General features: G+C 47.1%; 1 protein-coding gene across 1 annotated transcript in view; it reads right to left on the bottom strand.

Moving 5' to 3' along the window:
* LHFPL4 (LHFPL tetraspan subfamily member 4) overlaps nucleotides 1-21,455 on the bottom strand; it is a 94,332-nt gene extending 72,877 nt beyond the window's left edge. Inside the window, exon 1 of the mRNA XM_069736440.1 lies at nucleotides 20,290-21,455. Coding sequence (XP_069592541.1) covers nucleotides 20,290-20,695 — 406 coding nt within the window. The 5' untranslated portion in view covers nucleotides 20,696-21,455. The remainder of the gene's footprint in view (nucleotides 1-20,289) is intronic.
* Nucleotides 21,456-25,068: the final 3,613 nt, after the last annotated feature.

The following is a 25,068-nucleotide window of genomic DNA, read 5'->3' as shown; positions in this document are numbered from 1 at the left end:
TTATTTTTTTCTCCATCCAAGAAAATCGGTCCGATGCTAATCACAATCTGATCAGTGCGCGACCAGAGTACGACCAGAGGACGACCAGAGGACGACCAGAGTAAGACCAGAGTAAGACCAGAGTAAGACCAGAGGACGACCAGAGTACGACCAGAGTACGACCAGAGTACGACCAGAGTACGACCAGAGTAAGACCAGAGTAAGACCAGAGTAAGACCAGAGTAAGGCCAGACTAAGACCAGAGTAAGGCCAGAGTAAGACCAGAGTATGCCAGAGTAAGACCAGAGTATGACCAAAGGACGACCAGAGTACGACCAGAGTAAGACCAGAGTAAGACCAGAGTAAGACCAGAGTAAGACCAGAGTAAGACCAGAGTAAGGCCAGAGTAAGACCAGAGTATGCCAGAGTAAGACCAGAGTAAGACCAGAGTAAGACCAGAGTAAGACCAGAGTAAGACCAGAGTAAGACCAGAGTATGATCAGAGTACGACCAGAGTAAGACAAGAGGACGACCAAAGTACGACCAGAGTAAGACCAGAGTACGACCAGAGTAAGGCCAGACTAAGACCAGAGTAAGGCCAGAGTAAGACCAGAGTAAGACCAGAGTAAGACTAGAGTACGACCAGAGTAAGACCAGAGTAAGACCAGACTAAGACCAGACTAAGACCAGACTAAGGCCAGAGTAAGACCAGAGTAAGACCAGAGTACGACCAGAGTAAGACCAGAGTAAGACCAGAGTAAGACCAGAGTACGACCAGAGTATGATCAGAGTACGACCAGAGTAAGACCAGAGTAAGACCAGAGTAAGACAAGAGGACGACCAAAGTACGACCAGAGTAAGACCAGAGTAAGACCAGACTAAGACCAGACTAAGACCAGAGTAAGGCCAGAGTAAGACCAGAGTAAGACCAGAGTAAGGCCAGAGTAAGACCAGAGTAAGACCAGAGTAAGACTAGAGTACGACCAGAGTAAGACCAGAGTAAGACCAGACTAAGACCAGACTAAGGCCAGAGTAAGACCAGAGTAAGACCAGAGTACGACCAGAGTAAGACCAGAGTAAGACCAGAGTAAGACCAGAGTACGACCAGAGTATGATCAGAGTACGACCAGAGTAAGACCAGAGTAAGACCAGAGTAAGACAAGAGGACGACCAAAGTACGACCAGAGTAAGACCAGAGTAAGACCAGACTAAGACCAGACTAAGACCAGACTAAGGCCAGAGTAAGACCAGAGTAAGACCAGAGTAAGACCAGAGTACGACCAGAGTACAACCAGAGTAAGACCAGAGTAAGACCAGAGTAAGACCAGAGTAAGACCAGAGTAAGACCAGAGTAAGACCAGAGTATGATCAGAGTACGACCAGAGTAAGACCAGAGTAAGACAAGAGGACGACCAAAGTACGACCAGAGTAAGACCAGAGTACGACCAGAGTAAGGCCAGACTAAGACCAGAGTAAGGCGAGAGTACGACCAGAGTAAGACCAGAGTAAGACCAGACTAAGACCAGAGTAAGACCAGAGTAAGACCAGAGTAAGACCAGAGTAAGACTAGAGTACGACCAGAGTACAACCAGAGTAAGACCAGAGTAAGACCAGAGTACGACCAGAGTACGACCAGAGTACGACCAGAGTACGACCAGAGTACGACCAGAGTAAGACAAGAGGACGACCAGAGTAAGACCAGAGTAAGACCAGAGTACGACCAGAGTACGACCAGAGTAAGACCAGAGTAAGACCAGAGTAAGACCAGAGTACGACCAGAGTAAGACCAGAGTAAGACCAGAGTAAGACCAGAGTAAGACCAGAGTAAGACCAGAGTACGCCAGAGTAAGACCAGAGTAAGAAGTAAGACCAGAGTACGACCAGAGGATGACCAGAGTAAGACCAGAGCACGACTGGAGCATGACCAGAGCAAAAAGTACAACCAAAGTATGACTAGATAGAGGACAACCAGAGTATACGACCAGAGCATCAAAAAACTATAAATCAAAATTATTGGGATTAGTTGTAATATTGGCTTATCAAACAACACTAATACCTCTAAAAATTACATTTTATTGGTCAGTATATTAAAAAAAAAAAACAAGAAAAAACCCACAAAAATCAAAAAGTGAAAAACCAAACGAAAAAAATAAATAAATCTATTGCTGATCTGTAACCACTAGTTGATACAACAGCAGGGGTGCTAGATAGGCCTATATGACCCTACATCACCCTAGCTGTACCCCTGCCTAACAGCGGAGGTTGGCACCCTCTTGAGATGCAATTTGCGCCCCCCACTCAACGGCAGCTTGCCCTAAATTCCCTACATATCCCTATGGTGGGGAAAACCACACAAAAAAAAACACACACACACCACAATAAGAATCCCAATCAAAAAGTAACTGTGCCTTTCATAAAACACTAAATTAAACAGTCCAGGGAATAAAAATATGGGCATGAATAATACTAAGCCACCGAGACAACAAAAAGGAACCAAAGAAAACCACAAACTAGATGAGTCTTCACTGAGCGGGGGCGCCACTTTGCGTGTTGTGATAGGGTGCCAACCTCCGCAGCCAATAATAGGGGTCGTGGAGGGCAAGAATCTATTCTCTTTTTTCCCCTTAATAAACTATTAACAAACTAACCACCATAGGGACATGTAGGGAATTTAGGGCAAGCTGCTGTTGAGTTGGGGGGGGGGTGCCAACCTCCGCTGTTAGGCAGGGGTTCAGCTAGGGGGATTTAGGGTCATATAGGCCTATCCAGCACCCCTGCTGTTGTATCAACTAGTGGTTACAGATCAGCAATAGATTTTTGTTTGTTTTTTGTTTGTTTTTTGTTTGGTTTTTCACTTTTTGTGTTTTCTTTTCTTGCTTTTTTCTTAAAATATACTGATCACTAAAAGGTTATTTTTAAAGGTATTGGTCTTTTTTGATGAGCCTATATGACCAGAGTAGAATCTGATTTTCTTAGAGGTGGAGAGGAAAAAAAAAAAAAGTTTCTCCACTTTCTCCATTATGTCAGTCCTTGAAAATCAGGCAGCGCTCGGATGTCATTGGGGTCCTATTTTTGTCACGGATCCATAGAGATGAATAGGTGAGTGCTATCCGATTCTCATAGGCAAATCGTACATATGCACAACCCCAGTGAATAACATGGGTACGAGTGTGATCTGTCAAGACCACAGATTTCGCTTGTACGATTTAAACGGCTGTGTGCACGTAACCTTATAATGATAAAGAGATGACTCAGCTGACCCTGTCCCATCCTACACAGCGAAGCTGAACGGAGTTCTACAGAAACCAGGAAATGTAAGAGGTCAGCCTTTTGTGTTTGTGCTTTACTGGCTTCAAGGGGTTATCTAAGATTAGAAAAATATGACTGCTTTGTTCCAGAAACAGCGCCACCCTTCTCTATAGTCCATATCTGGTATTGCAATATCAAAATAAATGTAATACCAGAATTATTTTAAGAAGAAGAGTGGCGCTCCTGCTAGAAAAAAAAAGTCATGTTTTACTAAAGGAAGAATAGGAGATTACTTGAACGGACCACGGCCTTAACCCTATAGTGACTGCATAATAGAATATAATGTATATATAGTTTTTCCATCTAGTTGGAAAATTCTATGTTTTTATTGCCCCATCTGTAATAAATTGGATTAGCCTCATAGTGCAGCTCATCACCGGGAGGAACCCAGGACCACCGCGCCGCCGGGGTCAGGTCTGAATGCAATGAAGTGGGAGCCAATTCAATTATCTCCATAGTTCAAGATGAATAAATGTATTTCATTTCTCACAGAGCAATAAATGTCTCCCCGGTATTTCAGTCCTTTGGGGATAATATCAGCATATTTTAATATATTCTTTGTGTGAGACTCGATTCAATTCTCCTAGTGGGGAAGTTTATTGGTGTGGGAGGTGGTTAGTGTCCGGTGACCTTGCGATTGTGGGAATGTGAATGTTTTGTACGATGGATTTTTCCCTGAGAAGATTAGGGCCACATGTGGCCCCTTGTGTGACAGAGGAACAGGAGGCAGTACGGTCAGCCGACCCCCAGTGTCTGACAGCAGAGAACAATAGATTGCATTGTCCTGCAACATGATTACATCTAAGATATGCCAAGCTTTCTTCCTTGGTTTGCCTTCCTCTAAGATGCATCACACGAAGGTTAAAGGGAACCTGTCACCCCCAAAATTGAAAGTGAGGTAATCCCACCGGCATCAGGGGCTTATCTCCAGCATTCTGGAATGCATTCTGTAATGCTGTAGATAAGCCCCCGATGTATCCTGAAAGATGAGAAGAAGAGGTTAGATTATACTCACCTGGGCGGGCGGTCCGGTCCGGGGCCTCCCATCTTCATAGGATGACATCCTCTTCTTGTCTTCAGGCTGCGGCTCCGGCGCAGGCGTACTTTGTCTGCCCTGTCATCGTAAGATAGGAGACCCCGGACCAGACCGCGACGCCCATCGGACCGGACTGCAGCGAGACCGCCCCTTCCCCAAGCTCTCAAATGAGAGCAAAAATAGGCTGGACCCATCTGCAATCTCCGGATAATGTAAATCATCTTTGCCAAATTGGAGGAGTGCACATCCAAAAAAAAAGGACAGATCATGCAATATCCTAAAAAAGAGAATGGACCGCACCTCCAAAAATCACACACTGATATAATGGCGCTGGGCAAAAATATATATTATGTTTTGGAGGTGTGGTCCATGATCTTCTTTTAGCGTACTGCATGCTCTGTCCCCTTTCTTGGACTCCTACCATTTGGCACAGGTGATTTAAAATTAGCAGGAGACTGCAAAAAGGAAGACGCACAGCGCCCCTGACTGTACTAGTGTCACGATGGACGCACAGCGCACCCGACTGTACTAGTGTCACGATGGACGCACAGCGCACCCGACTGTACTAGTGTCACGATGGACGCACAGCGCACCCGACTGTACTAGTGTCACGATGGACGCAGAGCGCACCCGACTGTACTAGTGTCACGATGGACGCACAGCGCACCCGACTGTACTAGTGTCACGATGGACGCACAGTGCACCCGACTGTACTAGTGTCACGATGGACGCACAGTGCACCCGACTGTACTAGTGTCACGATGGACGCACAGTGCACCCGACTGTACTAGTGTCACGATGGACGCACAGCGCACCCGACTGTACTAGTGTCACGATGGACGCACAGCGCACCCAAGTGTACTAGTGTCACAATGGACGCACAGCGCCCCTGACTGTACTAGTGTCACGATGGACGCACAGCACACCCGACTGTACTAGTGTCACGATGGACGCACAGCGCACCCGACTGTACTAGTGTCACGATGGACGCACAGCGCACCCGACTGTACTAGTGTCACGATGGACGCACAGCGCACCTGTCTGTAGTAGTGTCACGATGGACGCACAGTGCACCTGTCTGTAGTAGTGTCACGATGGACGCACAGTGCACCTGTCTGTAGTAGTGTCACGATGGACGTACAGCGCACCTGTCTGTAGTAGTGTCACGATGGACGCACAGTGCACCTGTCTGTAGTAGTGTCACGATGGACGCACAGCGCACCTGTCTGTACTAGTGTCACGATGGACGCACAGCGCACCCGTCTATCCTGGTCTCACGATGGACGTACAGCGCACCAGTCTATCCTGGTCTCACGATGAACGTACAGCGCACCCGTCTGTCTTGTTCTCGAAATGGACGCACAGTCCACCTGTCTATCCACCACATGCCAGGACCGAGTTCTATCCCTGCAGCACGGTGGCGCAGTGGTTAGCACAGCAGCCTTGCAGCGCTGGGGTCCTGGGTTCTAATCCCACCCAGGACAACATCTGCAAAGAGTTTGTATGTTCTCTCCGTGTTTGCGTGGGTTTCCTCCGGGCACTCCGGTTTCCTCCCACATTCCAAAGACATACTGATAGGGATTCTAGATTGTGAGCCCCATCAGGGACAGTGATGATAATGTGTGCAAAACTGTAAAGCGCTGCGGAATATGTTAGCGCTATATAAAAATAAAGATTATTATTATTATCCCTGCAAGAAAGCCATGAAGCTTCCTTTGAACGACACCAAGACAATAAACACAGAAGAGCGCAGCATGAGAAGCACCAGGTGGTTTAATTGGGATGTTTCAATGGAAGGTGGGGGATTAGCCTCTCACCTGGAAGGGTTGTACACCCCTGCACAACTCCGTAGCGGACGTCCCCGTGCACTCCTGCTCTGTTGCTCTGGGACTGCTCCTGCGCTGTGCTTCCTGGTCTGGTCACGTGGGCCCAAGATCCAGTCACGTGATGTCACTTCACAGGATATGACGTCACTTCAGGCCCTGTTTTCTGGAGATGAACTCTATGGCCCCTAGCTGCTCCAGCCACAATCACTCCAGGGGAATATCAATGTTTTTTGGTAAAAATATGTATGTGGTCAATTTAAGGAGCGCTATGACTATAGAGTACACTGCAATAGATTACTGGTAAATAGTGATGAGAGAGTATACTCGTTGCTCGGGTTTTCTTGAGCACGCTCGGGTGATCTCCGAGTTATTTATGGCTGCTCGGAGATTTAGTTTTCATCGGGGCGGCTGAATGATTTACAGCTACTAGCCAGGCTTAGTACATGTGGGGGTTCTCTAGCAACCAGGCAACCCCCACATGTACTCAGCCTGGCTAGTAGCTGTAAATCATTCAGCTGCACGATGAAAACTAAATCTCCGAGCAGCCATAAATACTCGGAGGTCACGCGAGCGTGCTCTGGAAAACCCGAGCAACGAGTATACTCGCTCATCACAGGGGGTAAAACTTTTATTAAACCACTACGCGTTTCGGCGGCAGACTGCTACCTTCCTCAGGTGGATTTACAGACAGTGTAGGAAGTGGCACATTAAATAGGGGTAGTGACCAATAGGATGGAAGCATTCAATGATGGTCAATTAAACCTTTCTATACAATCAGTCAGCTGTCAGAAACGCAGCAATTAAACAAAAAAAAAAAAAGTCAAAAAATGCTCAAAAAATAAAGCGATATAAAATATAAAATGTACAATATATAGATTTAAAAATATGTAAAATATAGCAATATCATGATAAAATGAAATGTAATATTTGACCTAAAGATAATATATTTCAAAGTGATTCAACCACCTAATCACCTGCAAACGTTTTTTTTAACAAAATATTTTTTACAAAACATTTATCATACATAATCTAAAAATACTAATAACAGATACTGTAGCATATAAAATTCTTATTTAAAAAACTATAAGGACACAAAGGAAATATGAATTGATCCCTTTTATACTTTCTTTCTTTCATAACCAGGGATTCCCAGCCTCACCCTGCTTATCATCCGTACATTCACTACGTTCCTAGTCATTACCATACAGTGCATTCCTTTTATCCTTAGCCACATTCTCAATGGTTAAATTCAGACCCCCAGGACTCAAAAGTACCTAATTTAAAGATCCAAAAACTTTTTTTTCTTTACCAAGCTGCTATAACGATTCAGAGCAGTAACAGCTACTTGATCTATAATTATAAGTTTTAAAAAATTTTGGATCTTTTTGATGGAAAGTGCAAAAATGTTTGGACGCACTATGTTGTTGAAACCCATTGCGTGCATTGTGACGATGCTTGTGTTAATCTGGCGTGCATCGTCTGAATAGCGCGACCCGCGTATTGCAGGAGATAAACAACATAATAAGGGGGACTGACAGTCCTCCCTGCAATTGAAGGTCAAGCTCTCCCCAGACATTTTGGGGTGTTGCAAGTATAACAGCCCAAATTAGAATTCACGAGTTTCTCCTTTGTATTTTTTTTTATTCCAAAAAAATATTGCTGGGTGACACAACGACAGCAAGCAGAGATCTATGAAAAGCGTTGGCATCTTGTATCACGTTTTATTGCACAGTGATAAAGCTTTATTTGCGGGGGGCTGGATGCCCCTTCACACAATCACGGAGATTAATAAGTCACATATTTGCCTTTGCAGCTTCAGCTAAAATCTGATCATACAACTAATTAATTCACCCGCATTCAGGCAGGAGCATCGTTTCGCCGACCTCCCTGGGGGCCATTGAGAAGTGGAACCAAGAGACACCGAGACTTGGAGCTAGTGAGATTGATCTCGCATTCAATAGCTTCATTTACCCCGCCACCTAATTGCCATTACATTCAAATTAAAAGCAATATGCTCGCTGTAATTAGCTACCTGGCTTATTCCCCTAGCTGGGGCTCCATGATTTTCACAGTCGATTGTATATCACGTGAAGATTTTTTTTTGTTTGTTTTTAACTTTTCCAAACTTTTCTCATTGCATTTCTTACCGAAGTGCAATGCCCAGGGACCCGCTCTTCATGCCGACGCCTCGTCCTAACCTTCTCTCCAAAACAGTCAATATAATCACTTATCCCAGCAGACAGCGTGCGGCTCATTACGCCGGCCACATCTTCCAATCGCTCTGCTTACTGGCAGGTACGTCTCCAAAATGTAATTAATCTTTCCGTCCTCTACGTAAGTTCCCGTAGCGTTCCTATCTATCAGAAAGTATGTGGAGAACAGGCACTTAAAATGCCAAGACCAATTAAGACGGAGAAGCTTAGCGGCTTGATTAACATTCTGTGATAAGTTTGTGACTGGCGGATGATACAAACGTCTCATGGTTGCATCAGGGCCTACTAGGGTACATATCAAACTGTTGCATTGGAGATTTCTATCAATAGATTGTGCAGCGGCCGTTCAGGAGCCACTTACCGAGGAGTCAAGGTGAATCGCAGAACTTAAATTGTGGATTTGTGCTTTCCTAAGGCTTTATTCACACATCAGAGTTTTGCGCGCTGCAAGAACCGGCAACAGGTATCTTGACCCAACCTCCTGGGTGGAGGACATTTACCTTTCCAACACTCTATACAGATAAAATACCTCTCCTCTACCCTAGAACAGCAGGGATTCAAAAACCTTGCCTATCTACTACCCTAGACCACCAGGGTAGAGGATATTTACCCATCACCATAGACCTAGGAAATGGAGCTAATCCCCTCCGCTACCATAGATTAGAAAGGATATGGACAATAACCTCTCATCTACCCCAGACCATGAGGGAATGAAAATTTTGCGTACCCACGACCCTAGACCACCATGGCAGAGGAAAAATATCCATCCATCGCTCTAGATCACCAAGGAAAGCTAAATAATATATCATTTACCTAGACCTGTTACACACCTGTCCCTGATCCAGGCTTTGCTCCCCTCATCCTGGTCCACTGAATTCTGTTGTGCTCCCTCCATGTCGGGCTTTGCAGATGGCCCGGCTCGATCCCATGTGATCACCTGCCTCGGTCTATATATAAGGCCTAGTACCAAGACATGCCCCTGTGTCTTGGTATTAAGACTTTCTAGTTGCTCATCAGTTCTTTCTACTACCTGTTTCTGGTCTTCCAGGACGTCAGCTATGTGTCTGCCTGCAGCTTCCAGAACATCTCCTGCCTGTCTGCAGCTTCCACAACCTCTGCTACCTGTTCCCGGTTCTTCAGGACCTCTGTTACTTGTTCCCAGTCTCCTGTCCTCCTACAGCTTCCAGGACCTCTGCTACTTGTCTGCGGTCCCCAGTACCTCTGCAACCTGTTCCCGGACTCCTGTCCGCCTGCAGCTTCCAGGACCTCTGCTACTTGTCTGCGGTCTGCAGGACCTCTGCTACTTGTTCCCGGTCTCCTGTCTGCCTGCAGCTTCCAGGACCTCTGCTAAATGTCTGCAGTCTCCCTCCAGGACCTGTACTACCTGTTCCTAGTCTCCTGTCCGCCTGCAGCTTCCAGGACCTTTGCTACCTGTCTGCAGTATCCAGGACCTGTATTACCAGTTTCCAGTCTCCTATCTGCCTGCAGCTTCCAGGACCTTTGCTACCTGTCTGTGGTCTCCAGGACCTCTACTACCTGTTTTGCAACTCCTGTCTGTCTTCAGCCTCCTGTACCTCTGCTACCTGTTACCCGCGAGCTTCATCTGGCTGCTGCACTGACGCTTGTGGCTCGTGTGCCACCCAGACCTTGGGCTTTGAGGATCCACCTCACCTCTTTAGCCTGACAAGACCATCATCAGTGATTCAAAAGTCTGCCTTTTCACTAACTAGACCACCAAGGTAAAATACTTTAAAACATCTATCACCCTAGACCAGGGGTGTCAAACTGCATTCCTCGAGGGCTGCGAACAGGTCATGTTTTCAGGATTTCCTTGTACTGCACAGGTGATCATTTAATCACCAACTCATTATTTGTGTAGGTGATTAAATTATCACCTGTGCAGTACAAGGAAATCCTGAAAACATGACCTGTTCACAGCCCTCGAGGAATGCAGTTTGACACCCCTGCCCTAGACCATCAAGAAAGCAGAACTAATCCCTCCATTATCACAGATCAGAAATGATACAGAAAATAACCTCACTTCTACCCTAGATCACCAAGGATTAAAAATGTGCCCCTCCACTACCCTAGATCACCAGGGTAAACGACATTTATATATTGATTACCCTAGACCACCAAACCTCATTAATTCATTACAAGAGATCATAAAGGATACAGACAATAACATTTTCTCTACCCTCGATCACAAATAAAAGAAAAATCCAGCTATCACCGTAGCTTAATAAACCGCTCTGCTACCATCCCCCTAGACCACCAGGGGTAGCAAAAAAATGGCAGCATGTGTAAGCCAAGTGTAAAGTGATAGAAAAGTTATTATTTTGAAGTGGTTTAACCCATTAAATATTAAAAATACCATTATATCCATTGATATTTTTTCATTTTGAAATTATCTATCTGTTGGCTAATGAGATTGAGACTGATCTGCAATACCAGGCTCTGCCTGTGGCCCCGGGTGGCAGTGTTGCTGGAAGAAAGCAGGCATTTGTTTTGCATAATTTCCCTTTAAGTATTACATACATGCGATCCTCTGTGGCCTCTGCGTCGTGTGATTCGCTCTTGTGTTTGGTAATAACCGTATATTTTATGTGTTTTATAATAAACTCAGTAAAAAGCTGAGACTGGGGAATTATTCTGCTTCAATGATCGCCCTGGGTATAGTAAAAAGCTTGTGCTTATTATCTAATTTTGCTCTGTAATTATTTTTCTCCATAAAAACGCTCCTTCGTTAGCGACCACACAGGCACAGGGCAGCGCCAGCTCTCCGCCGTGACGCCCTCCTACAGGTAAGGCCGTGGGTTCAGGTGTAGACTACGTTTTCCTCCTCTTCTGACAGCCCTAACAATCAGGAGGGCTAATACTTACTATGGTAGTTGGGGGTACACTCATGAACGCATAGATATGACCCCTTAACTGCAGGTTAATCCTTTGCCTTTGAAAACGGTATTAATTCACCTTAAAGGGGCAGTCTATTTCTCGAGATCTGACCTGCAGTACCCAAGAATGGCCACTACCCAGTTTATGTAGCTGTGGTGTCTGGCTCCATATACGGTGTACTGGTAACAACTGAGCCGGTAAAAGATAACTTTCAGACCTATCCTACCTATAATGTTTATCTTATATGGACAACCCCTTTAAAAAATGTTTAATCCAGCTTACCAAACTCTTTCAATCTTTGATCACTCACCCCTGTGTTTGTTTTAAGCTAGAGACATGTGGTTTCTCCCCTATAACCAGTTACAACCTTCCTTTGTTTTCTACTGTTCCTCGGGGGCGGGGCAAGATCTTTGAAACATTCCTTAATTGGGTTATTTTAAAATGTATTGTTTTTTTTTTCACAAACCCCTGTACATCCATAACTTTACAAACTATATTTTAACAGTCTCATTTAAACTTGGTTTTTTTCCTACCATTTCTTCCGCTTCGATACTTATATTTGGCCTGTATCGCATCACATGTGAGAAGCTACATTTCCCAGACGTCCTAGATATTTCCTCCAGGCTTCTGGCTTCTCCCTGTACTACAGAGATATGAATAGTGCTGTGCAGAGAGTATGGTCGTCCTACAGAAACTGGAATTAATGGAGGACATAGGTGAAAACAACCACATACAAGAGGGTATTTTGGTGGATTTACTACAGAAAATACATTTGTTTAAAAATTGGAGTCAAAGGGTCCACAAAACTCTGTGTGGACACAGAACCAGGGTCTCCTGCAAATCCATGTGCTCAACATAATATTTCCCAGCTTTACAGCACCCACAGGAACGAGGACCAACAAGGGTGCCATGCAAGGTTTATACTGTGCCTGCGCCAGCAGGGAGATCGAGAGAAGGACTGCAGGAAGAAAGCAGATTCCACCGTCCTCGCAGACCCGGTTAGGAGGGTATGTCTGCAAGTCAACTGGAGATGACTGAGAAATGTAGCCTAAAGTCCCTAAAATCTGTCCTGCTCAGGACCAATACTGAGCAGGACCAATACTGAGGAGGACCAATACTGAGGAGGACCAATACTGAGGAGGACCAATACTGAGGAGGACCAATACTGAGGAGGACCAATACTGAGGAGGACCAATACTGAGCAGGACCAATACTGAGCAGGACCAATACTGAGGAGGACCAATACTGAGCAGGACCAATACTGAGCAGGACCAATACTGAGCAGGACCAATACTGAGGAGGACCAATACTGAGCAGGACCAATACTGAGCAGGACCAATACTGAGCAGGACCAATACTGAGCAGGACCAATACTGAGCAGGACCAATACTGAGCAGGACCAATACTGAGCAGGACCAATACTGAGGAGGTCTAATACTGAGGAGGACTAATATTAAGCAGGACTAATACTGGGGAGGACTAATACCAAGCAGGACTAATACTGAGGAGGTCTAATACGGAGGAGGACTAATACTGAGCAGGACCAATACTGAGCAGGACCAATACTGAGCAGGACCAATACTGAGCAGGACTAATATTAAGCAGGACTGAGCAGGACTAATACTGGGGAGGACTAATACCAAGCAGGACTAATACTGAGGAGGTCTAATACTGAGGAGGACTAATATTAAGCAGGACTAATACTGGGGAGGACTAATACCAAGCAGGACTAATACTGAGGAGGTCTAATACGGAGGAGGACTAATACTGAGCAGGACCAATACAGAGGAGGACCAATACTGAGCAGGACCAATACTGAGCAGGACCAATACTGAGCAGGACCAATACTGAGCAGGACCAATACTGAGCAGGACCAATACTGAGCAGGACCAATACTGAGCAGGACCAATACTGAGCAGGACCAATACTGAGCAGGACCAATACTGAGCAGGACCAATACTGAGCAGGACCAATACTGAGCAGGACCAATACTGAGCATGACCAATACTGAGCATGACCAATACTGAGGAGGACAAATACTGAGGAGGACCAATACTGAGGAGGACTAATACTGAGGAGGACCAATACTGAGCATGACCAATACTGAGGAGGACTAATACTGAGGACCAATATGGAGGAGGACCAATACTGAGGAGGACTAATACTGAGGAGGACTAATACTGAGGAGTTCTAATACGGAGGAGGACCAATACTGAGGAGGACTAATACTGAGGAGGTCTAATACGGAGGAGGACTAATACTAAGGAGGACTAATACTGAGGAGGTCTAATACGGAGGAGGACCAATACTGAGGAGGACTAATATTAAGCAGGACTGAGCAGGACTAATACTGGGGAGGAATAATACCAAGCAGGACTAATACTGAGGAGGTCTAATACGGAGGAGGACTAATACTGAGCAGGACTAATACTGAGGAGGACTAATATTAAGCAGGACTAATACTGGGGAGGACTAATACCAAGCAGGATTGAGTGCGCCTAATGCTGAGCACGAATAATACTGAACATGACCATTAAGGAACAGGACTAATACTGAGCAGCACTAATACTGAGGAGGACTAATACTAAGCAGAACTTATACTGAGCAGGACTAATATTAAGCAGGACTAATACTAACAAGGACAGAGCAGGCCTAATATGGATCCTGACTGTGCAGGACTAATGCTAAGCAGGACTAATACTAACCAGGACTGAGCAGGACTAATACTGAACCTGACTGAGCAGGACTAATACTGAGCAGGGCTAATGCTAATCAGAACCGAGTAGGACTAATACTGAGAAGAACTAATACTGAACAGGACTAGTATGACGCAGGACTAATACTGAGGAGGACTAATACTAAGCAGAACTAATACTGAGCAGGACTAATATTAAGCAGGACTAATACTAACAAGGACAGAGCAGGCCTAATATGGATCCTGACTGTGCAGGACTAATGCTAAGCAGGACTAATACTAACCAGGACTGAGCAGGACTAATACTGAACCTGACTGAGCAGGACTAATACTGAGCAGGGCTAATGCTAATCAGAACCGAGTAGGACTAATACTGAGAAGAACTAATACTGAACAGGACTAGTATGACGCAGGACTAATACTGAGGAGGACTAATACTAAGCAGAACTAATACTGAGCAGGACTAATATTAAGCAGGACTAATACTAACAAGGACAGAGCAGGCCTAATATGGATCCTGACTGTGCAGGACTAATGCTAAGCAGGACTAATACTAACCAGGACTGAGCAGGACTAATACTGAACCTGACTGAGCAGGACTAATACTGAGCAGGGCTAATGCTAATCAGAACCGAGTAGGACTAATACTGAGAAGAACTAATACTGAACAGGACTAGTATGACGCAGGACTAATACTGAGGAGGACTAATATTAAGCGGGACAAATCCTAAGCAGGACTAACACTAATCAGAACTGAGCAGGACTACTACTGAGCAGGACTACTACTGAGCAGGACTACTACTGAGCAGGACTACTACTGAGCAGGACTACTACTGAGCAGGACTACTACTGAGCAGGACTACTACTGAGCAGGACTACTACTGAGCAGGACTACTACTGAGCAGGACTACTACTGAGCAGGACTACTACTGAGCAGGACTACTACTGAGCAGGACTAATACTGAATAGGACTAAGCAGGACTAATACCAAGCAGGACTAATACTAAACAGGACAGAGCAGGACTAATACTGAGAAGGACTAATACTAAAGTGGACTGAGCAGGACTAATACTAAACAGGACTAATACTGAGAGCATTTGCTCATAAATGTTTTACATTGGGCTCCGTGTCTTTGTGATGTTGCCTACAGCCAATTATAGTCTGCTAAGCACTGGAGGAAGATGCGCTTCACAACGTCTTGGACAGAAGAACAGATGGCGCGTCAGAAGCAGATGATATTTGTGCGCCAACAGATCTGTTTGGCAGATATTTCTAGACTAAATTAAATCTTTAGTCAATATGATAGAGAGACATGTACCCCATCCGGGGTACCCGGGGATTAGAAAGCAGGGCCTGGGTTTTTGGTTCTCAAAACAGCACCACTCTTTTCCATGAGCTGCAATTCCACACACAGCCTGTGAGCAAGAGCGGCGCTGTTCCCAAAAAAAAGTGTCTTCTTTGTGTTGGGTAATACCTTGAGGAGCTGACTATTGGTTCAGGATTGAATATGGCTCCAATTTTGCACGGATTTGGGAATTAATAATAGAATTCAGGACTTTGCCATAAAGATACAGTGTAGCCGCAGTGATGATTGGTGTCTGCTCATTGTTACGGATGGCGGTAGTATTACTTTTCGAGGATGATGAGGATGGAATCCGCGCTTCTCTACCTCTATGACTCATGATATAACAATGGGGAGGCGATGAGAAGAGCCGCTATCTCGCTGTTACTACGCCTCGATGGCGCATTACTCGGGATGCATTTGATGTGTGAAGCGGTTAACCCTCCAGTGGCCGGGTGCAGAGTCACATCTGGAATACTAATACTGATTAAAAAAAAAAGGTAAATGACGATCGTTGGTGATAAATGTAAGAAAAACCTATGAAAGCTGCAAAACCGTGCTGCATCCACAATGTGTGCACTAAAGAGGAGTCAACAGATCCATGCAGCACCTCAAATAATAATGATAAAAAGTTCATTTTTTTATTAATGGGGACTTCTCCTGAAGGCAGCCCCCTTTCTATACCTGATTAGGACATATGGATGCCATATAGAAGCCCCATTTATTAGCCTGGGTGGAGAGACACTGTGGAGGGCCCAGCCTCTTTAGGCATTACATAGCTGACCATCGATTTGAAAGGCTTGGTTGTAGTACCACGTGGTAATATACATATTATTTATTTGTATAGCACCATTAATTCCAAGGTGCTGTACATGATGGTGAGGCGGCAGCTCAGGTGGTGGAGGGGTGGCAGCTCGGGTGGTGGAGGGGTGGCAGCTCGGGTGATGGTGAGGCGGCAGCTCGGGTGGTGGTGAGGCGGCAGCTTGGGTGGTGGTGAGGCGGCAGCTTGGTTGGTGGTGAGGCGGCAGCTCGAGTGGTGGTGAGGCGGCCACTTGGGTGGTGGTCAGGCAGCAGCTCGGGTGGTGGTGAGGCGGCAGCTCGGGTGGTGGTGAGGCGGCAGCTCGGGTGGTGGTGAGGCGGCAGCTCGGGTGGTGGTGAGGCGGCAGCTCGGGTGGTTGGTGAGGCGGCAGCTCGGGTGGTTGGTGAGGCGGCAGCTCGGGTGGTAGTGAAGCGGCCGCTCGGGTGGTTGGTGAGGCGGCAGCTCGGGTGGTGGTGAGGCGGCAGCTTGGGTGGTGGTGAGGCGGCCGCTTGGGTGGTGGTGAGGCGGCAGCTCTGGTGATGGTGAGGTGGCCGCTCAGGTGGTGGTGAGGCGGCAGCTCGGGTGGTGGTGAGGCGGCAGCTCGGGTGGTGGTGAGGCGGCAGCTCAGGTGGTGGAGGGGCGGCAGCTCGGGTGGTTGGTGAGGCGGCAGCTCGGGTGGTGGTGAGGCGGCAGCTTGGGTGGTGGTGAGGCGGCAGCTCTGGTGATGGTGAGGTGGCCGCTCAGGTGGTGGTGAGGCGGCAGCTCGGGTGGTGGTGAGGCGGCAGCTCGGGTGGTGGTGAGGCGGCAGCTCAGGTGGTGGAGGGGCGGCAGCTCGGGTGGTGGTGAGGCGGCAGCTCGGGTGGTGGTGAGGCGGCAGCTCAGGTGGTGGAGGGGCGGCAGCTCGGGTGGTGGTGAGGCGGCAGCTCGGGTGGTGGTGAGGCGGCAGCTCAGGTGGTGGAGGGGTGGCAGCTTGGGTGGTGGTGAGGTGGCAGCTCGGGTGGTGGTGAGGCGGCAGCTCGGGTGGTGGTGAGGTGGCAGCTCGGGTGGTGGAGGGGCGGCGTCTCGGGTGGTGGTGAGGCGGCAGCTCGGGTGCTGGTGAGACGGCAGCTTGGGTGGTGGTGAGGCGGCAGCTTGGTTGGTGGTGAGGCGGCAGCTCGGGTGGTGGTGAGGCGGCAGCTCAGGTGGTGGAGGGGCGGCAGCTCGGGTGGTGGTGAGGCGGCAGCTCGGGTGGTGGTGAGGCGGCAGCTCAGGTGGTGGAGGGGTGGCAGCTTGGGTGGTGGTGAGGTGGCAGCTCGGGTGGTGGTGAGGCGGCAGCTCGGGTGGTGGTGAGGTGGCAGCTCGGGTGGTGGAGGGGCGGCGTCTCGGGTGGTGGTGAGGCGGCAGCTCGGGTGCTGGTGAGACGGCAGCTTGGGTGGTGGTGAGGCGGCAGCTCGGGTGGTGGTGAGGCGGCAGCTCGGGTGGTGATGAGTATATAGAGTATATATGAGAGTCTATATGATATACGGACATGATTGAGAAACGTTACCGCCTTTAAGTGCCAAAAACAAGAGATTCTCCTTTGCTCTGGCGCACAGGGAGTAGATGGGAAATTAATTAAAATGGGAACATGCAATTCTACTTTTAACCTGCAGTGGTCACTATGACTGCTGGTAAGAGACACTGGACCGGCGGCGATCGGCTGATCATCTCATTGGGTTGCGATGGAATAAAGCTTTAATGTAAAATGGTAGAACCAGGGCCAAAAATGTAATCTACTGTCCTGACACCCGCTGGTAAAAAAAGACGTGTTCCAGACTATTCTGAAAAGCCAGCTCCCACGGGTGCGCATCCAGTAATCATTCCCATAGGACGGAGCATGTCGTATGTAGGATCTTCTGCTTTATTTATAGTCGGAGTGACCTCATTTTTCAGTGGAGAGATTCCCCGTTACGACGCTTCCTGCAAATGCGGTGTTTACACTCGATCCTAATACAATCAGGGGGATTTGGTACAAAAACGCCGCACTTTGGTGTATTTAGCAACGATTATCTCAGCGATGGAGGACGGGAGAGAAGCTTTCCACATTGTGATTGCTGACTTACCCTTGTGTATATATACCCCAGCAATGGCCGGCGAGTGGTGCCAGAAGGCACCTAAATATTTGCACGGTAGGCTGACGTCGTGCATTTATGATGTATATTCCCTTGGTCGTCGGAATCTGGAAAGCTACCATATATACGCACCTTTAGGCAACCATTTGATAATGGGGGGATCCTGATCTGTTAGCAAAATTTGCATCTAGCACAGTACTGTTCTCTGGGGACTGATTGCACCAGTATTCAATTAAACCAGTATATCCTTACTGGTTCTAATGGGAGGGGAAAAAAGGCATTTGCATTGGGATTTCACCAGTGATGGTATCTGATTAGGTGCAGGACCTATCACCGGGGGGGCAGTGGCAAATCTATAGGGGGTCCAGAGGTAGAAGTGGCTCCTGGGCTTGGGTGCAAGCACATGATTTGAACTAATGCAAAAAAAAAAAAAAAGAAAACCCCACATCATCCTATGCTGTAAAGCTGTGCATTACTCCAATGCTACATTAAAAATGCATGCACTTATATATAGGCTCCCAATGAGTCAATAAGGCAATCCGAGCCTGTATACAAGGAATTATTCATTCTGTATAGATTACGAGCATCCATTGTACGTGACTAATGCCACTTTGTAAAAATCGAATCTGTAAACCATAGCTGACAACATTTGGATGCATATTCTGATCACTTTTAGCAACAGAGAAGACACATCTCTAGATGGGGGTATGGAGCTAATGAACTTTTGGAACTAGGAACTAGGTGTCCATTAAAAAAACAAAACAATAACCGGAGTTAATAATGTCCATACGGATTCTCAAGGGAAATAAGTCACTGTTGATTCAGTCTTCACTGCATTTCTGGAATTCTATTCATGAGTGATACCTGGCTGCAGAAAACTGGGGTTTCCCTTTGAAGACCAAGGTCTTTTTCTTCTTTTCTTCTCTCTGCATTGCTAGGTAACCCTATGAGTTAAGGCTTTTTATAAAACGTAGCGCTTTTTTTTTTTTTTTTATAAGAAAAAAAACCCAAAACAGAATGAAATAGCAACTTGTCGTTTTTGGTAATTAATGCTAAGACAGGAAAGCTGTAAATCAATTTACATGTGAAATATGAACCAGTAAGATGTCATTGCTGGGCTCGGTGTGTCATTTGTCACTCCATAGCCACTGAGTCAGTCCTATCCTCTCGGAAGGCAATACCTTGCATTTACATTAGACGGCACCTTTCATTTTCTTTCCCTCTGACTCTATATGACTAATGACTGATTCCAGACACAAGAAGGGGCTTTTACCAGAACTCTGCACCTTGTCTCTATACCAAACCTCCTATAATGAAAACCATCAATCAGCCGCAATTCACACTGACATCCAACTTCCAGCCAAATGACACTTTTCCGACCAACTTCGCAGTGGTGTTATACGACCGGGTAGATACATGCACTTACAATCAATATAATAGTATAAGCGCTGGTAAAACTGGCCAAAAAAAAGGATTAGGTGACCATTTAGCTGCCAGGGGGTTGCATTATCGTAACCCAACCCCAGTCCTATGCCTCCCCTCTAAGTCCAGGCTGTATGTAGTCACATCATTCAATGCTGCGGAAGAAAAGAATGGGAAAGTAAATTATAATCTAAGAAGACACCGCCATATTCGTTCATCACGTAACCATTGTGACTCTCTGGACCCAACAAAGAAGTAGTAAAAACTCATGAACCGTTGACTACTTTGTCATCAAATGGGTTCACTTTTCTTGACCATAAAAAAACAATATTATTGCACATGGAATAAGCCAATTTGATACGAACTTTGAACTTGTTGACTATTATAAGTAAATAAAAGTTGACCATGAAATATTAAAGAAGTCCTGATACCTGCAGGTGCATATGGAGAATTAACAAACTCAGGAGCAGCAATCATAGGATTGTAGACAAGAGGAGGATTTAAGGAACTCCTGGATGGAATCTTATCGCATTGTTTACCTTTCTGGATACAAATAAATAAATAAAAATAAAGAAAGAACTGGAAGCCATTTCCACCCAAGCCCTGGCCATCAATTAGAGGGCAATAAGATAGTGAACCCCTCTTCCCATTGACAGCCATTGTGGAGGTGGCTCCCCACTTACCTGCAAACAGCTGCATCCAGGCGCAGATCTTGTACACAGTGGCTGTGTTGCAGAAGAAGAAGAGGGCAAAGCAGGTGATGCAGCCCAGGATCAGCACCATGGACAGCAGCACAAAAAAAGCAGCTGCCTTGAAAGCTCCTGAAGGAATGGTGCTGAAATCTGTGAAGGATCCCCTGCAGGTGAACTCTCTGTTGCCTGCTCCATTGCCTACACAGTAGTGGAAAAGCCCAAAGTAGCCAGGCTTGGGTGTGTTGACACTGTCCCCTATCCAGTAGGGTTGTATGAAGACCACCACATTGATGATGGCAAAGCAGATGGTAAAAATGGCCCATAGGACGCCTATGGCTCTGGAGTTCCTCATGTAATTGTCATGGTAGAGCTTGGAGGCTTCTTGGGAAGGGAGCATCTTGGCAGGAGATCTCTGGACACGACAACCCTATGACAAGTGGCTATGCAGGTTGCCCACACGCCCTTAGCCTTGGCATGCAGTTTGTTGGCGATGATGCCCAGGTGGAGCAGGATTCCAGCACTAGACTCCTGGAGAGGATGGAGAGAGAGGTACCCAGCTAGTCAGACATAGCAGAGTCCCTGGGAGCAACATAAATGACAGATGCCCTGGGTGGCAGAGCTGGAGGGAAGCAGAGCAATGCTTAGTGATGCCACAGACCCTTGCCATCTGTGGGGGCCGGGAGAGAAAATAGCAGTGTCAATGCAACGGCAGAGACTTGGCTGACTTCATCCCTCCCTGCAGCTGCTGGGACTCCATCTTTGCTGTGCTTCCTTCTGCTGCCTGCTGCGCGCTCCCGAGCCTGTGCGCGCCCCCGCGATAATGCAGATTTGGGCAGAAGGAAAAAAAAGGAGAAAAGGGGGACTATTTCCCAGGCAGCCGTGGGCTTTAAAAGCTCTGATCTCATCTGTTTTCTGATCAAATCATTGGCACAATAAGAATGCAACCAAAGCAGAGCATAATAACCAGCACTGGAGCCTTCCTCCATCCATCACCCCCCCATACCCAGTGCTATAATAATAATCCTCCTGGCAGGAAGAGGCAGGTAGGATTAGATCACAGCAAGGAGTCTCCTCTAATAATTACATCTCCAGCCAGACACAGGGTGGCCAGACTGACTGTGACCAAGGCATTGGCTCAGACAGCCATCCCTCACTGTGCAGTGCCAGGCTGGTGATGTGATGTGGCATGTGCCCACTAGGGGCCAGGAAAGACCACTGATCCTGTTCATCTTCATTAGACATAAATACATAGAATTTCACTCCGGTGTCTCACAATTATTCCATCTGTATTCATCTTCCTAATGATGTGGACTGGCATAATATTTGGATAGCTCATTATATAAAGGCACCAGGAATGAGAAGACTGGAAAAAAAGCCTTAGATGGCATCAAATACATTATAACTGCATCATTTATGCAAATATAAGTAGGGACACCCCCATCCTAAAAAAAAATAAGTCTTTAAGGATTCCAAAAATTTGCATCCAATCTTCTTCAGCTTAGTGTGGTTCTTCCAGGTTATCTTCTAAGCGGTGTAGGTAAAGTTGCGTTATTTGGTTGCCCAAATTCATCGGTTGGAGCTATAATTCAGGTCTGGTGACTGGGGGAAGGGTAAGGACATCTCATCATCTCACCCAACCCCCCTAACTGATCTATCTATGACAATAAATGACAACACACTTTCCCCTGTACTGGAAGCCCGCTTCCTCGGAGTGACCCTCGACTCTGCCCCGTCCTTCAAAATAGTCATCAAAACTCTCGCCACCTCCTGTCGTCTCCAGCTCAAAAATATCTCCAGAATCCGTCCTTTCCCCAACCCGGAATCTACCAAAATGTTAGTACATACCCTCATCATCTCCCACCTTGACTACTTCAATATCCTCTTCTATGGTCTCCCTGCTAAGACTCTCGCATCCTCCAGTCCTTCCTTAACTCTGCTGCACAACAAATCCACCTCTCTTCCTCATTACTCCTTCACTTCTCCCCTCTGCAAATTCCTTCATAGACTCCCAATTACCAGTTCAAACTACTAACATTGACCTACAAAGCCATCCATAATCTTTCTCGTCTGTATAGTTCCAAACTAATCTCCCACTACCTTCCCACATGTAATCTCCGGTCCTCCCAAGACCGCCTTCTCTCCTCCACACTTATACACTCCTCATCCAATAGCCTCCCAGACTTCTACCGAGTAGCCCCCATCCTCTGGAATTCTGTGCCCCAACACGTCCGACTATCCACCACATTCGGTTCCTTCAGATGGGAACTGAAGACCCATCTGTTCAAGAATGCTACAGCCTGTAATGACCCCGCTGCCACTTCACCACTTTTAGAGCAAGCACCTCAACACCACCAGAACTGCCACCTCACGACCACCATAGCAGCTGCCACCTCACCACCATCAAAGCTGTCACCTCACCACCATTGGCGCTGCCACCCCACCATCACCATTGGAGCTGCCACCTCACCACCACCACCAGAGCTACCACCTCACCACCAGGGCTGCCAACTCCCCACCACCACCATAGTTGCCACCTCACCACCACCAGAGCTGCCATCTCACTACCAGAGCTGCCACCTCCCCACCAAAGCTGCCACCTCACCACCAGGGCTGCCACCTCACCACCACCAGAGCTGCCATCTCACCACCAGAGCTGCCACCTCACCACCAGGGCTTCCCCCTCACCACCAAGCTGCCACCTCACCACCAGAGCTGCCACCTCACCACCAGAGCTGCCATCTCACCACCAGAGCTGCCACCTCACCACCAGGGCTGCCACCTCACCACCAGGGCTGCCACCTCACCACCACCAGAGCTGCCACCTCACCACCAGGGCTTCCCCCTCACCACCAGGGCTGCCACCTCACCACCACCAGAGCTGCCACCTCCCCACCACCACTAGAGCTGCCATCTCACCACCAGAGCTGCCAACTCACCACCAGGGCTGCCACCTCCCCACCACCACTAGAGCTGCCATCTCACCACCAGAGCTGCCACCGCACCACTATTGAAGTTGCCACCTCACCACCACCAGAGCTGCCACCTCACCACCATCAGAGCTGCCACCTCACCACCATTGAAGCTGCCACCTCACCACCATCGAAGCTGCCACCTCACCACCATCGGAGCTGCCACCTCACCACCATCGGAGCTGCCACCTCACCACCATCGGAGCTGCCACCTCACCACCATCGGAGCTGCCACCTCACCACCATCGGAGCTGCCACCTCACCACCATCGGAGCTGCCACCTCACCACCATCGGAGCTGCCACCTCACCACCATCGGAGCTGCCACCTCACCACCATTGGAGCTGCCACCTCACCACCATCGGAGCTGCCACCTCACCACCATCGGAGCTGCCACCTCACCACCATCGGAGCTGCCACCTCACCACCATCGGAGCTGCCACCTCACCACCATTGGAGCTGCTACCTCACCACCACCAGAGCCGCTGCAAACTCCTACCCTATTGCCCTATAGACTGTAAGCCCACAAAGGCGGATCACTCTCTTTTCTGTACCAGTCTGTCATTGAATCAATGGCGTGCTAAAAAGAAATAACTCTGGGAATCACGGATATCTGACAGAAAAGTTGTTTGTTGCATTGTTCCCCTCCTCTTCTTTCTTCCTGGTATAATTTCTGTGCAATTTCCTAAATGGGTCCATTCCTGTCCATTTCTGTTACACATTGGGGTTGCATTAGTCAGAGAAACCCATTGATTAAATTGCTGCTGATGATCAGTATTACTAGGACTATAAAGCTTACAGTCAATTATAAACGTGTTTCTATTATTTAATCTCTCATATGCTGTATATACGTTTACAAGCAATATTGATGGGAAATGTCCTAATATTGTGTGTATACAGCTCCTATGCAGACCAATATGGCCCTATGGTACAGGGGTGGACATAGGAGATAAGGGGGCCACTACCAGCTCCAAAGAAGATGGCATTGTGCAGATGAGCTGTTGGGCTACAAAATGCCCATATTTTATATTGCTCTTGCATAGGGGCCTCTGGTGTGTATCCATACTATGGAAAACAGGGAAAGTCATATGGAAACCATTTTAGAATCTTCATGTCCATTTCCATCTTCCATATAATCCTCTTCCACTGTTATTAGTCTATGGAGGCAGTCAGTATTTGAATCATTAATTAATGTTACTGAATTTCAGAAATTCCCATTATGTCAGCATTTTATAAGGTTTACGTGTGTGGCATGATGATTATTACCGATTTCAGAGCTTAAATTGGTCCTCAATACGCATTGGTAATGAAAGAATAGGATCAATGGCAAAGAGGAACTGAAAATCCTAAATTTTCACACTTTCAATAGACTTTTATGCAGCGTGTGTAGGCAGGGGTGTAACTATAAAAGGTGCAGGGGGTGCAGTTGTACCTGGAGCTTTGGAGAGCCAAAAAAGTTTCTTTTTTTCCATAAACCAACACTATTAAAGACCAGCGATAGTTGGGGATCCGGTTGGATATTTCGTATTATGGCCCATGAGCCTCTATATAGTTGAAGCTCATGAGCCCCAATACAAAAAGCTCCAATGGGGCCCTAAAATATTGCAAGTCTTTAAGAGTAATGGTCTTTTCATAAAGGCCGAAGGGACTTTTCGGGCCCCTTAGGCTCCACGGACTGGGTGCAATTGCAACCCTTGCACCTATTGTAGTCATGCCCCAAACTCTATATTGGGGTTTTACACCTCGTAGACTGTAATTGTTAGGTCCCCTGTAATAAATTGTGGTCAGAGCTTTTTATCGCA

Source organism: Ranitomeya imitator, chromosome 8 (assembly GCF_032444005.1).
Source record: "Ranitomeya imitator isolate aRanImi1 chromosome 8, aRanImi1.pri, whole genome shotgun sequence".
Taxonomy (NCBI): Eukaryota; Metazoa; Chordata; class Amphibia; order Anura; family Dendrobatidae; genus Ranitomeya; species Ranitomeya imitator.
The sequence above is the reverse complement of the archived record's forward strand: the minus strand, read 5'-3'. Positions and strand labels throughout refer to the sequence as shown.